The 15,939-nt window shown below is 37.8% G+C and overlaps 1 protein-coding gene across 2 annotated transcripts in view; it reads right to left on the bottom strand.

The window, feature by feature from the left end:
• The window catches only part of PEAK1 (pseudopodium enriched atypical kinase 1), a 315,319-nt gene that overhangs the window by 25,745 nt on the left and 273,635 nt on the right, over positions 1 to 15,939 (bottom strand). For both annotated transcript variants that reach the window (XM_086711282.1, XM_025919501.2), the window contains exon 6: positions 4,235 to 4,980. In XM_086711282.1, the coding sequence (XP_086567408.1) occupies positions 4,235 to 4,980 (746 nt within the window). The remainder of the gene's footprint in view (positions 1 to 4,234; positions 4,981 to 15,939) is intronic.

Here is a 15,939-nt window from a genome sequence, read left to right as displayed (position 1 = left end):
AGTGCCAGTGTCTCCTGGACAGGAGCTGTACACACATTTGGTGCCCTGGTTTTTGTCTGGTGCCCCAGTTTATATGGTTGCTGTCCAGAAAATGCTCCTTGATCACCTGGCTCTGGTGGCCAGGGGGCTTGCATCCTGGGTCCCCTAGGACTATAGCAGAGAGATAGTTCTTGGCAGGTTTCCACTCAGGGCACTGCACAGACAGTGGTCGTACACTCCCTAGTCTTTCTGTGAAGAAGTCCTCTTTGCTTGTTCTGGAACTTTGGCCTGAGGGGCAGACTTCAGGTTTGGTACATATTTAGTGGCCTGTAGAGTTGGTCTCCAGGAACATAGGCTATGGACACCATGTTGGTGCTTTCTCTCTGCCATGCTCCAGTTTACCAGTATCACACAGAAAAAAACTTATACTCTTGTCTAGAGCCTGGGTTTCTGTACCTGCTTCCCAGAGGGCACCTGTTCCAGATCTGCGTATGTTTGCAGTCCCGCAGGATTATATATATTTGCCTATTTTTTATTTTTATTTTTTATATTTGCCTATTTTTAAAAGCTGATGCCTGAGGGTTTGGCTTTCAGTCAGCCTGAGTCTAGGTGCTGAGATTCTCCCCCTTGGGACACTGATGGGTCTTGGCATATTCTCAACTACTGGGAGATATTAAAAATATAATAGCCTGCTTGAACAGGCACAAAGGTTTGAGAGATGACAAAGATCTGGGGCAGGATTGAATGACAAGGTTCATCTACATGAGGACACTCCTTTAAGGCTGGGAGAGGTGGTTGTTTCATCTACTGTATGGAAACGCAGACTCAAGCAAAATGAAAAAAGAGAGGAATATGTTCCAAATGAAAAAACCAAGTAAACCCCAGAAAAAAACAAACAAAAAAACAAAAACAAAAAACCTTAATGAAATGGAGATAAGTAATGTACCTGATAAAGAGTTCAAAGTAATGGTTATAATGAATGGGGAGAAAAATGGATGAACACAAAGAACTTCAACAGAGAGATGGAAAATATAAGAAAGTACCACACAGAAGCCACAGAGCTGAAGAATACAATAACTGAATGGAAAAATACATGAGACAGGTTCAGTAGCAGACTAGATGAAGCAAAAGAAAGGATCAGTCAACTCAAAGATAAGGCAGTGTTACTCACTGAATCAGAGCAGCAAAACCAAACAAATAAAAAAGAAAAAAAAATGAAGATAGCTTAAGGGTTGTAGAGAACATCATATAGTGTAACATTTGCATCATAGTGCTCTGAGAAAAAGAAAAGAGAAAGGGATAGAAATCTTATTTGAAGAAACAATGACTGAAAACTTCCCTAACCTGTGGAAATAAACAGACATTGACATCCAGGAAGCCCAGAGTTCCAAATAAGAGGAACCCAAAGATACCCACACCAAGACACATTACAATTAAAATGTCAAGTTAAAGGACAACATGTTAAAAACAGCAAGAGGAAAACAACTTGTTACATACAAGGGAACCCCCATAAGGCTCTCAACAGATTTTTCAGCAAAAATTTTGCAAGTTAGAAGGGAGTGGCATAACATAGTCAAAGTGCTAAAAAAACTCACCAAACCCCCCAAAACCAACCAACCAACCAACCGAACAAAAAAACCTCCCAACCAAGAATACTCTACCTAGCAAAGTTATCATTCAGAAGTGAAGGAGAGACACAGTTTTTCAGACAAGCAAAAGCTGAAGGAGTTCACCACTATTAAACTGGCCTTACAATAAATGTCAAAGGAAGTTGTTTAAGTTGAAAACAAAGTGCACTAATTAGTAACAAGAACACATATTAAAGAATAAATCTCACTTGTAAAGTAAATATATAGTAAAGGTAGGGATCAATCACTTATGAGACTAGTATAAAGATTGAAAGACAAAACTAGTGGGGCGCCTGGGTGGCTCAGTTAAGTGTTGACTTTGGCTCACGTCATGATCTTATGGTTTGTGGGTTCGAGCCCTGTGTTGGAGGGCTCTGTGCTGACAGCTCAGAGCCTGGAGCCTGCTTTGGATTCTGTCTCCCTCTCTCTCTGCTCCTTGCCTGCTCACGCTGTCTCTCTCTCTCTCAAAAATAAACATTAAAAAATTTTTTTAAAAAAAGAAAGACAAACTAGTAAAAATAATTATGATTACAATTGGTTAAGGGATGCACAAAATAAAAAGATGTTAACTGTGACATCAAAAACATAAAATGAAAGAAACCACAAAATGTGTGGAGGGAAGAATAATTTTGAGCTTTACAATGGGATGAAACTTAAGCTGTAACCAACTTAAAACAGACTGTTACAGATATAAGTTGTTATATGCAAGCTCATGGTAACCATAAAACAAAAACACAAAAAAGAAAGAGAAAGGAAAATAAACATAGCACTGAAGAAACCAGAAAGTAAGAGATCAGGAGAAGAAACAGATGACCTACAAAAACAGTCTTTCTGGAAATAATAAACAAAATGGCAATAAGCACAGACCTATCAATAATCACTTTAAATGTAAATAGATAAATTCTCCAATCCAAAGACACAGAATGGCTGAATGGATTAAAAAAAAAAAAAAAAAGACCCATCTATATGCTGTCTAAAGAGACCCACTTTATTAAAAAAATTTTTAAAATGTTTTATTATTTATTTCTTGAGAGAGAGAGAGAGAGAGAGAGAGAGACACCATGAGCAGGCAAGGGGCAGAGAGAGAGGGAGACACAGAATTCAAAGCAGGTTCCAGGCTCTGAGCTGTCAGCACAGAGCCCTCCAACATGGGGCTTGAACCCACAAAATGCGAGATCATGACCTGGGCCAAAGTAGGATGCTTAACCAACTGAGCTACCCAGGCACCCTGAGACCCACTTTAGAGGTAAGGACAAGACTGAAAGTGAAGGGATGGAAAAAGATATTCCATGCAAATGAAAACCAAAAGAAAGCTAGAATGTTAATTTATATCAGACAAAATAGACTTTGAAACAAAGACTGTAATAAGAGACAAAGAAACGAGTTACGTAACGATGAAAGGATCAACCAACAAGAGGCTGTAACATTTGTCAACATTTATGCAACTAACATTAAGAGGACGTAAATATATAAAGCAAATACTAACAGACCTAAAGGAAGAAATTGACAACAATACAATAATACTAGGAGACTTACATCAATGGATAGATCATCCAGACCCCCCCCCACCAAAAAAAAAAATCAACAAGGAAACGTCAGCCTTAAATGAAACATTAGACCACATAAGCCCACAGATGGGCTTAACAGATATATACCCAATATTCTATTCAAAAGCAATGGAATATGCATTCTTCTCAAGCACACATGGAACATTTTCCAAGATAGATCATGGTAGGACAAAAAACAAGTCTTAATAAATTTAAGAGGACTGAAATTTTATCAAGCATCTTTTCTGACTACAATGGTATGAAACTAGAAATTAACACAAAAATTACACAAAGAAAACTGGGAAATTCATAAATTTGTGGAGATTAGACAACATGCTACTGAACAACCAATGGGTCAAAGAAGAAATCCAGAGAAATAAAAAAGAATAGCTTGAGACAAATGAAAATGGAAATGTAACAAAGATCATGCTTCATTTGTTACATTGACAAAGCCTATGGCTTATTTATAGTGAATGTAACTGGGCAAGAATTCTTAATGTTAATAGTTTTAGCTTTTGTGAAGAGGTTGTTTGTCTGGAATGGGCAATATACAGTTAAGAAATTAATATGTGACATAATGGATAAAGTAAGTTGGGCTATGGAGTCAGAGAGATCTGTGTGCAAATCCCAGCTCAAGTAATTGTGTGTGACCCTAAGCAAGTAAGCTCACCTATCTTTTAGTTTCCTCATCCATCACATGGATAAAAAGATCTTAACCTCATAAACTTGATGTGAAGATCAAATTATGTAACACCAATAATGTTCCTGGCACATCAACAAATATTGGTTACCTTCTTCTGTAAAAATGTCTCCCCAAGAAGCAGAACAGTTATAGAGCAGGGGCAGACCAGTGTCTCTTATTTGCTAGAGAATAAAGACAGAAACATGGAGTGGAAGGGACATAACAGACCCATTTGTATAGGTAGCCTTCGCAAACAATCACAGCTCAAGGATTAGCTACTGGTGTAAGGTAGATGATCAATAACTTTTTGCTGAATAAAAGAATGGAGGAAAGAACAGACCCATCCCAATAACAGTGTGTTGGGTAAGATTAAAATCAAATTTATAATATTTTCTTACCTTGACTGCATAGTTATTAAGTGGATCTTTTGCATATGAAGCTGTGTAGTAAACTGCATCACCTGCCTCACAACACGGTTTGTCACTAGTTAGCCTGAAGTCTGACCAGCTGTCCACCCCAAAACGGAGCTGATCTTTCTGTCCAGCCATGAAGAGGTCTTCACATTTAATAGCCAGTTTTTTCAAGGCATCTGTATGAAGGCTTCGGATTTTACCCACCACTTCTTCCCGATTCTCAAGTCCTCTATAAAGTGCTTGTCTCTGTGGCTTCTGTATGCCTCGGCCCTGTCTGCAAGAGGGACCACGCCGGCTGGATAGGGACTCCATGCTGTTGGAAAATCTATCCTTAATACTGAGAGTGGTTAAGCTGGAGATACTGTTTGCTGCTGAGGGGACAGGTCTCTCCTTGAGCAAAGGTCTTTCCAAGGAGTCATAAGACTCAATGTCCAGTCCCTTGAGTTCATAACTGATGGAAGAGCCAGCACTACTGGCATCCCAGTTGGGGTCGATATCATAGGTGGGATTAGCCATTACACAAAGACTTGTTTCCATGGATTTTTGGAGGTCTTTGGGGATTGGTTCTGTATTGGCTCTTATGATCGTTTTCTTTGGCAGTGGGGGTGGTGTAGGTTGGGAAGCATTAGGTGTTTCTTCGTCTGTTTTCCCACTAAAGACAACAGCATCATCCAAAGTTCCCTTAGGCTGCCGTGGATGCTTGGGTGGTATCATGGCTGCTCTAGATTGCCCTGTATTGTTTTAAAAGAAAGAAAGAAATAATAGTTAAGTTTTTATTCTTGTTACATAATTGAAAGTTAAGGAGAAATAAGGAACTTAAGGAGGTGGCCATGACAATATAAGAAGTCAATGCCTTAATTCAAAATGGTTGAAGAAAAGCAACCAAAGAACAAATAGGTAAAAGTCTAAGACTTGGTGGGAGCAATAAAATGTGAGCAATGTCTCAGCATGTCTCAGCATGTGCCAGAGGAACAAGGTAATGGGCTGTAACAACAACAACAACAACAACAACAACAACAACAACAACACTTCAGTTCTCCACTCCTGCCCCCAAGATTGCTGATTTTTACTACACTAGAATATGAAGGGGTGACAGACACTCAAATAATTACATTGTGACAGGGTAGAGATGAAAACATTTGTGGATTAGAAAACACTTGGAAGCATTTTAAAAAACAATGGAAACTAGCAATGGAACCACTAGTATCAAAAGATACTATTCTGTTCTTTTAACCTGGTTCCAAAGTTACCCTATATTGTATATAGCACTTGTAATTTTCAATCCAACACATATGAATACAATTTCATAAACATGTTATTTTATTTCACTCTAGAGATGGATTCTAGCACTAGTCTTAAACTGGTCTATGTATAATTCTTGTGATTGGGATAAAGGGAACAATATATATTAGTAGTCAACTGCTGTTCCAAACATCCTTCACAAAGTCTTATGACTTTCTATTTTATTTTGAAGGTATATAAACTATGATTTGAGTGATACTACTTTTGGACATCTCTTACAAGCCCTAGTTATAGAACCAATCATCTCTGCTTCCTTTCTAGCACCTGCATTTAGAAGACAATAAAATACACATGTGTGAAAATGAGAACAAAAATGGCCCAAAATCTTTGGGACACAGCATAAGAAGTTCTAAGAGGAAAATACATAGCAATACAGGCCCACCTACCTCAAGAAATAAGAAAAAGCTTGAATAAAAAAATCTAACCTTACACCTAAAGGAACTAGAAAAAAAAGAACAAACAAAACCCAAGGTAAACAGAAAGAAGGAAATACTGAAGATTAGAGCAGAAATAAATGTATAGACACACACACACACACACACACATAAAAAGAGAGAGAGAGAGAGAGAGAGAGAGAGAGAGAGAGAAAGAAAAAGAAATCAATGAAACCAAGAGCTGGTTCTTTGAAGATAAACAAAAGTGATAAACCCTTAGCCAGACTTAATTAAGTAAAAAACAGAAAGGACCCGAATAAATAACATCAGAAACAAAAGAGAAGTAACACTGATACAACAGAAATACAAAGGAATATAAGAGAATACTACAAAAAGTTGTATGTCAACAAATTAAACAACCTACAAGAAATAAATTCCTAGAAACATATAATCTTCAAAAACTGAACCAGAAATAGAAAATCTCAACAGATTGACTACAGGTAATGAAACTGAATCAGTAATAAAAACAACTACCAAAAGCAGAAGTCCAGGACCAGATGGGTTCACAGGTGAATTCTATCAACCATTTAAAGAAGAGTTAATACCTATTCTTCTCAAACTATTCTAAAAAATAGAAAAAGAAGGAAAGCTTCTAAATACATTCTATAAGGCCAGCATCACCCTGATACCAACACCAGACAAAGACACCAAAAAAAAAAAAAAAAAAAAAAAAAGGAAGAAAAGTATGAGCCAATATTCCTGATGAACATAGATGTAAAAATCATCAACAAAGTATTAGCAAACTGAATTCAACAATACATTAAAAAATCATTCACCATGATCAGGTGAGATTCATCCTGGGGATGCAAGGTGGTTCAATATTCACAAATCACTCAATGTGATATATACCACATCAATAAAATGAAGGATAAAAATCATATGATCAAGTCAACAGATGCAGAAAAAGCATCTGCCAAAACTCAACATCCATTCATGATAAAAACTCTTAACAAAGTAGGTTTAGAGGAAACATACCTCAACATGACAGGGAAAAGACAAGGATGTCCACTCTTGCCTCTTTATTCAACATAGTACTGGAAATCCTAGCCACAGTAATCAGACAAGAACAGAAATAAGAGGCATCTATGTTGGTAAAGAAGTTAAACTGTCACTATTTGCAGATGACATGATACTATACATAGAAAATCTTAAAGACTCCACCAAAAAACAACTAGAAGTAATAAATGAATTCAGTAAAGTTGTAGGATACAAAACTAATACCCAGAAATCAGTAGTGCTTCTATCTTCTATATACTAATAACAAAGTAGAAGGAAGAGAAATTAAGAAGACAGTTCCATTTACAATTGCACCAAAAATTTAGGAATAAACTTAACCAAAGAGGTGAAAGACCTGTACTCTGAAAACTATAACACAAGACACACACAAATGGAAAGATATTCCATGCTCATGAATCTGAGGAATTATTATTGTTAAAATGTCCCTATTAGCCAAAGGGATCTACAGATTCAATACCATCCCTATTAAAACACCAACATTATTTTTCACAGAACAAAAACAAATAATACTACAATTTGTATGGAACCACAGAAGACCCCAAACAGCCAATGTAATCTTGAGAAAGAAATACAAATCTGGAAGTATCAAAATTTCAGATTTCAAATTATACTGCAGGGGTGCCTGGGTGGCTCAGTCAGTTGAGCATCTGACTTCGGCTTGGGTCATGATCTCACACTTGTGAGTTTGAGCCCTGCATTGGGCTCTGCGCTGACAGCTCAGAGCCTGGAGCCTGCTGTCTCTCAAAATAAATAAATATAATAAAAAAATTTTTTTAAATTGTACTGCAAATCTAAACATTATGGTACTGACACAAAAATAGACACAGATCAACAGAACAGAATAGAGAACTCAGAAACAAACCCACAATTATATGATCAATTAATCTATGATGAAAGAGGCAAGAATATAAAATGGGGAAAGGACAGTCTCTTCAATAAATGTTGCTGGGAAAACTGGACAGCTACCTGTAAAAGAATGAAACTGGACTACCTTTTAACACCATGCACAAAAATAAACTCAAAATGAATTAAAAACCTAAATGTGAGAGCTATAGTAATATTTTTCTAGATATGCTTCCTAAGGTAACAAAAGCAAAGATAAACTACTGGGACTACACCAAAATAAAACAAAAATCTTTTGCACAGCAAAGAAAACCATCAGTTGAACAAAAGGCAACCTACTGAATGGGAGAAGGTATTCGCAAAGGATGTATCTCATAAGGGGTTAATATTCAAAATATATAAAGAACTTCTACAACTCAATGACAAAAAGCCGAACAATCCAACTAAAAAATGATCAGAGGACTGAATGTACAAAGAAGACATACAGATGGCCAACAGACACAAGAAAAGTCGCTCAACATCACTTATCATCAGGGAAATGCAAATCATAACACCAATGAGATATCACCTCACACCTGTTAGAACAGTTAAAATAAGAAAGACATGAAATGACATCTTGGCAAGGATGCAGAGAAAAAGGAACCCTCCTGCACTGGTTGGTAGGAATGTAAATTGGTGTAGCCACTGTGGGAAAACAGTATGGAGGTTCCTCAAAAAATTAAAAATAGAAATAGCAGGGGCGGCTGGGTGGCTCAGTCAGTTAAGTGTCTGACTTTGGCTCAGATCCTGATCTCGCAACTTGTGAGCTGGAGCCCCACATTGGGATCTCTGCTGTCAGTGCAGAGCCTGCTTTGGATCCTGTCTCCTTCTCTTCCTCTCTCTCTGCCTCTCCCTCTCTCTCAAAAATAAATAAACATTAAAAAAAATAGAAATACTGTACAGTCCGTACAGTCCAGTAATTGCACATGGGTATTTAACCAAAGATAGCATAATACACAAAGGGTATTAAGTGAAATAAAACTGAGAAAGACAAGTAACACAATTTCATACATAAGTGGAATCTAACCCTCCCAAAACAAAAACCCAAATTTAAACAAACAAAAAGCAGAATGAGACCTATAAATACAGTGAACAAACTGATGGTTGCCAGAGGGAAGGGGAGTGGGGGAATGGGCAAAATGGTGAGGGGGAGTGGGAGATACAGGGTTCCATTTATGGAATGAATAAGTCATGGAACAAAAGGCAAGACATAGGGAAGAAAGTCAATGACACTGTAACAGTGATGTATGGTGAGAGGCAGTAGCTACACTTGTGAACAAAGCATAACGTATAAACTTGTTGAATCACTATGTTGTACACCTGAAACTAAAGTAATATTGTGCGTCAACTATACTAAAAAAATATACACGTGTGTGATCAATGACACCTTTTGGGCTTATTGTATAATGGAGAGAGACATTATTATTTTTTTTTAATGTTTTTTATTTATTTTTGAGAGAGAGAGAGAGAGAGAGAGAGAGAGAGAGAGACAGAATCCGAAGGAGGCTCCAGGCTCTGAGCTGTCAGCACAGAGCCCAATGCAGGGCTTGAACTTGTGAACTGTGAGATCATGACCTGAGCTGAAGTCAGACACTTAACTGACTGAGCCACCCAGGTGCCCCAACATTATTTTTTAAAGAAAGAGAAATACACTATGGAACTTTTTATAACAGTTATTATAATTAGTAATGTTATTAAAATAATGAGGCCTCCATTAACTATCTCAGAATGAGAGTATAATGCTCTGTTATGGGATGAATTACGTTCTCTCCCCGCCAAATGTTGAAGTCATAAACCCTGGTACCTGTGAATGTAACCTGATTTAGAAATAGAGTCGTTGCAGAGGTAATCAAGTTAAGATCAGGTCACTAGGGGGGCGCCTGGGTGGCTCAGTCGGTTAAGCGTCCGACTTCAGCTCAGGTCACAATCTCGCGGTCCGTGAGTTTGAGCCCCGCGTCGGGCTCTGGGCTGATGGCTCAGAGCCTGGAGTCTGCTTCCAATTCTGTGTGTCCCTCTCTCTCTGCCCCTCCCCTGTTCATGCTCTGTCTCTCTCTGTCTCAAAAATAAATAAAAACGTTAAAAAAAAAATTAAAAAAAAAAAAAAGATCAGGTCACTAGGGTAGGCCTTAACCCAATATGACTGGTGCCCTCATAAAAAGAGGAAAACATCGGGGCGCCTGGGTGGCTCAGTCGGTTAAGCGGCCGACTTCGGCTCAGGTCATGATCTCGCAGTCTGTGAGTTTGAGCCCCATGTCGAGCTCTGTGCTGACAGCTCAGAGCCTGGAGCCTGTTTCAGATTCTGTGTCTCCCTCTCGCTGACCCTCCCCTGTTCATGCTCTGTCTCTCTGTCTCAAAAATAAATAAAACGTTAAAAAAAAATTAAAAAAAAAAAAAAGAGGAAAACATCATATAAAAAGAGACAAAAGAGAGTATGCCATGTGACAACAGAGGCAGAGAGTGGAACAATGCAGCAGCAAGCCAAGGATGTCAAGGATCAATGGCACCACCAGATGCTAGGGAGAAGAAGCAAAGGGTTCTATCCAGAGCTTCAGAGAAACCATGGCCTTGCTAACAGCTGGATTTTAGACTTCTAGCCTCCAAAACTGTGAGAGAATAAATTTCTCTTGTTTTCAGGCACTTACTTCATGGAAGTTTGTTACAGCAGCCCTATGAAACTAATACATGCTCCTACTGAAGGTCAGATAGAATAGAAGGCACTGCACGGACCTGAGAGTGATAATGAATAAAGATGGTGGTTTGTTTTTATGAAAATCATGTCCTTGTAGCAATGCCAAGGGTGGGCACAAATATAAACTGTTATGGTAATGACAATATAGTCCATTTCCCATTCATGCAACTCTCTCCAGGAACACCCAGAAGTTTATACAAACTAACACAATACATACAGCAAACCTAAGGTCCACCTTTCTCCACCAATGGCATGTAGCAAATAGATATTTTTTTTTGTAAGGAACAGAACTATATTGCATATAAACACAAACAAAAAAATGTATACACACACACACACACACACACACACACACACACACACACACACATATATACATACAGCATAAGAAGGAGAGAGACAAAGAAAAATGAGAATGCTAAGAAGGCCAGGACTTTGCTTTATTCATTATTGTATCCTCTATATCAGGACAGGGCCTGGATGTAAAAGATGCTCAAAATGTTTCTTGAATGACTAAAAGAATAAATTAGAGCTGAAAGAGAATTAAGTGGTAAACTTACAGAGGTACCTATAACAAGAAAAGATACTGAATTATTAATTTAAAATATTCCCACAAAGGAAAGTCCAGGGCAACATGGCTTCATTGATGAATTCTAGCAAATGTTTGAAGAAGAATTAATATCAATCCTGCACAAACTCTTCCAAAAATAGAAGGGGAGGGAGCATTTCCCAGCTTGAAATCTATGAAGCCAGTATTACCTACACATCAAAATCGGACAAGGGCATTCGTAAGAAAACTAGACACTAATATCCCTTATGAATACAGACACAGAAATCTTTGCAAAATACTAGCAAACTGAATCTAGCAACATATAAAAAGGATTATACACCATGACAAACTTAGATTTGTCCCAGGAATGCATGCTTGGTTTTAACATCTGAAAGTTAATCAATGGAATACACCATGCAAACAGAATAAAGGAGGGAAAAAAACCTTACATGGTCACTTTAATAGATGTAGAAAAAGCATTTGAGAAAATCCAACACCTTTCCATGACAAAACACTGAACATACTGGGAAAAGGAGAGAACGTTCTCAACCTGATAAAGGGCACCTAGGAAAGCCCCAAAGCAAACATCATCCTTAATGGTAAAAAACTCGGTATTTCCCCACTAAGATCAGGAATAAAACAAGGATTTCCATTCTTGTCACTTCTATTCTACATTTCACTGAAAGGCCTAGCCAGGGCAATTAGGAAAGAAAAAGAAACAAAAACATCCAGATTGGAGAAGAAGTAAAATTATCTGTTTTCAAAGGTAACATAATCTTGCATATAGGAAAGCCTAAGGAATTCACAAAAAATTATTAGAACTAATATATCAATTCAGCAAGGTTGCAAGATATAAGATCTGTATAAAACAATTGTATTTCTATACACTAGCAATGAACAATCAAAAAATTATTAAAAAACAATTCCATTTATAATATCATCAAAAACAATAAAGTATTTAGGAATAAACTTAACAAAAGAAAGGCAAGACTTATGCACTGGAAACTACCCAACAGCATTGAAGAAATTAAGGACCTACATAAATGGAAAGACATCTTATGTTCACGTATCAGAGACTTAATATGTTAAGATGGAAATACTCTCCAAATTGTTCTGAAGATTTAATGTAATCCCTATCAAAATCCCAGCTGGTTTTCTTGCAGAAATTGACAGAATGATACTAAAATTCATATGGAAATACAATGGAACTAGAGTAAGCAAAGAACATCTTGAAAAAGAAAAAGTTGGAGAGCTCACATTTCCCGATTTCAAAACTTAGTTCAAAACTAAAGTAATCAAGATTGTATGTACTGTGTGTTGGGGGAATGGGCAAAACAGGTGAAAGGGATTAAGAGGTACAAACTTTCAGTTATAAAATAGTCACAGAGATGAAAAATACAGCATAGTGAATGTAGTCAAAATACTGAAAATGGCCATTTAAAACAAATGTTTATTTTTGAGGGATAGAGAGAAAGAGAGATGGCATGCAAGCAGGGGAGGGGCAGAGAGAAAGGGAGAGAGAATCCCAAGCAGGATCTGTGCTGTTAGTACAGAACCTGATGCGGCGCTTGAACTCATGAACCACTAGATCATGACCTGAGACGAAACCAAGAGTAAGATGCTTAACTGACTGGGCCACCCAGGTGCCCCTGTAGTCAATAATATTGTAATAACTTTATATGATGACAGATAGTAACTACACTTGGTGAGTGTCATAGACTCTAAGTCTAAAGTTCTCTTTTGGCCAGCAAAAGAGCAGATGCAGGATTAAAGCGAGAGATGGCTGATGTCCGGGAAAACACAAGAGCCCCAAATAAGGGTCCTTGCCCTGTATTTATTAAGATCAGAAGGCTTACAAATGTGATGGGCACGCACAAAGAGACAAAGAAACTGTGAACATTAACTTGGGGACATGAGGGAAAAGGGGTATTTTGAAGATATACAGTGTTTGGGGTTTGGGTCAATATAAAACAAAATCCTGGCACCGAGCAGATGGGTAGATGGTTGTTAATGGCAGACAGGAGGCGCCATGCCTGTTTATCTTTACTAGCCTAGGGGATGAGACATATAGGGGAAATAACCTCAGGGTTAATAAGGCACCTTTTCTTTTGTGAACCATCTCGGCTCTGAGCTGCTTGGCCTGCAGCACAGTGGTCCACAGTGCAATTCACCAATTTACTTAACTTGGCCCGATCCTCCTGTGAAAGCAGCTTTTCTGCTATAGTACTATATTGGGGGTGCTTCCACCCTGAATATCTAATCTTGTTTATTTCATATACCTATGTATTGGGCACCTTTGTGGCCCATTCCTATTTTGGGCCTTTGCCCCACCCTCTCTAGTCTAGGGGCTCTGCACCCCCTTTCTATTTTGGGGTGCCTTTGCCCCCCTATTCCTGGGGTGCCAATTTGGTCTACCCAACCTCGGATGTAAGCATTTTATGACTTTGTATTTCTTTATGCCTTGTTAACCCATTGGTGTAAGCCCGGGGGATTCCTAAACATATCCCCCACAGGTGAGCATTTTGTATGTATATAAATGTTGAATCACTATGTTGTACGCCTAAAATTAATATAAATATTGTATGTCAACGATACTTCAATTAAAAATTAAAAAAAAAAAGATTGTGTGTACTAAGAATAGAAATAAAGATGAGTGGAACTGAATTGAAAGTCTAGAAATAAACCTGTATATTTATGGCTAATTTCCAACAAGGACACCAAGACAATTCAATAGGGAAATAGCAGTCTTTCCAAAAAATAGTGCTGGAACACCTGGATATCCATATGCAAAAGAATGAAGTTGAACTCCTATCTTATAGTATATGTGAAAAGTAACTCAAAATATTGCAACCATTTCAACATAAGAATGAAAACTATAAAACTCTTAGAAGAAAACATAGGAATACACTTTTCAACCTTGGATTAGGCCATGATTTTGTAGATATGACACCTAAAAGCACAAGCAAAAAAATAAATAATAAATTGGAATTCATAAAAATTAAAAACTTTTGTGCTTCAAAGGACAACTTTAAGAAAGTGAAAAGACAACCCACAGAATGGGAGAAAATATGTGCAAATCATGTATCTGGTAAGAGACTTATATCCAGAATTTGTAAATAATTTATAATAAAAAGATAAAAAACCCATTACAAGTGGGCAAAGGGTATGCACAGACATTTCTCCAAAGAAGGTAAACAAATGGCCAATAAGCACATAGAAAGATGCTCAACATCACTACCCATTAGGTAAATGCAAACCAAAACCAAAACCAAAACCATGAGAGACCACTTCACATCTACTAAGTCAGCTCTAATAAAAAAGATGGACAAGGGTTTGTGAGGATATGGAGAAATTCAAACCCTCACACATTGCTAGTAGGACTCTAAAATGGTGCAATCACTTTTGAAAATAGTTTGGTAGTTACTCAAAAAGTAAAACCAAGTTACTACGTGATCCTGGATTTCCACTCCTACATATATATCCAAGAGAAGTGAAAACATATGTCCACATAAAATCTTACACATAAATATTCTTAGTAACATTATTCCTAATAGCCAAAAAGGAGTAACAACCCACATGTCCATCAACTGATGAATGGATAAACAAAGGAATATTCAGCCATAAAAAGAAAATTAGTGCTGATACATGCTACAACCTGTATGAACCTTGAAAATATGCTAAGTGAGAGAAGCCAGTCACAAAAGCCCACATATGGTATGATTCCACTTACATGAAATATCCAGAAATATGTAAATCCCTACAGACAGAAAGTAGATTAGTGACTGCTATGGGATGCGGAGAATGGAAATGGAGAGAGACTGGTTTCTGTTTAGGGTGATAAAAATGTGCTGGAATTAGATACTGGTGATGGTTGTAAAGTTCTACTAAAACTCATGGAATTGCACCCTCTGAATCTTATGGTATGTAAATTATATCTCAATAAAGAAAATCGACAATTCATTCTTAGAAACTACCATAAATCCAGTTTCCAGTCACTTCTTCCCATTCCTCTGTGCCCTTAACATCACCAGGGATGGAGGGGCTCGGTATTAATTGTACTCTTCCTGTGATGATAGTGAGCCTCCTTCCCAGAGCTGCCCCAGCCCTATTTTACCTCAGTTAATGTGAGAAGTCAGAACATAGTTTATTCACAACATGACAGAAATAGGCTTTCAAACAAACCTTTACTTTCCACTTGCTGACCCAGACCTTTCAGAGATGAAGTGTGATGGAGAAGGCTTACAAGCAGTGAACTGCACCAGCACCTTATCGTCTGTGCTTGACTACTGTGACAGTTCCCTGTTATCACTGTCTCTAGTTTTGCCTCCCTCACCACGCTGGCCATTACAGATTTTTTTTTTTTTTTTTTTTTGAACACCAAAGCTGATTGTGGCACTCCTCTACTTAAAAAATTTGTCATTGAGAATTTGGACTTGATCCTGAGAACAGAGTTTTCTTTGCTCAAGCACAGAAAGCAAGCGTTTCACGACCCAGCCCTGGCTGTACCTATTTTTCTTGTAGCATTTCATCTTGCATCGTAAGTCAGAGCTACCAACTTGCTTGCAGTTTCCTTAGCACTCTTGGCTACTTCATGCTCTGGATCTCCACTTATGCTAACCCTCTTCCAGGAATGGTTTCCCTCTCCTCTCATCTTTAAACATTCTGCCTCTGAGAGGTGTTTCTTATTCTACTCCCTGAAATTGACCTCTTTTTCTTGGGACCTCATATATATCCTGTGAACACTTCTCTCCAAGTACTGACAATACTTGACTTGTGCCCCTGTCTAAATTCCCCACTGGTGTTGCTCACTGAAGGC

Source organism: Puma concolor, chromosome B3 (assembly GCF_028749965.1).
Source record: "Puma concolor isolate L17-30 chromosome B3, mPumCon1.1.hap2, whole genome shotgun sequence".
NCBI classification, from domain to species: Eukaryota; Metazoa; Chordata; class Mammalia; order Carnivora; family Felidae; genus Puma; species Puma concolor.
The sequence above is the reverse complement of the archived record's forward strand: the minus strand, read 5'-3'. Positions and strand labels throughout refer to the sequence as shown.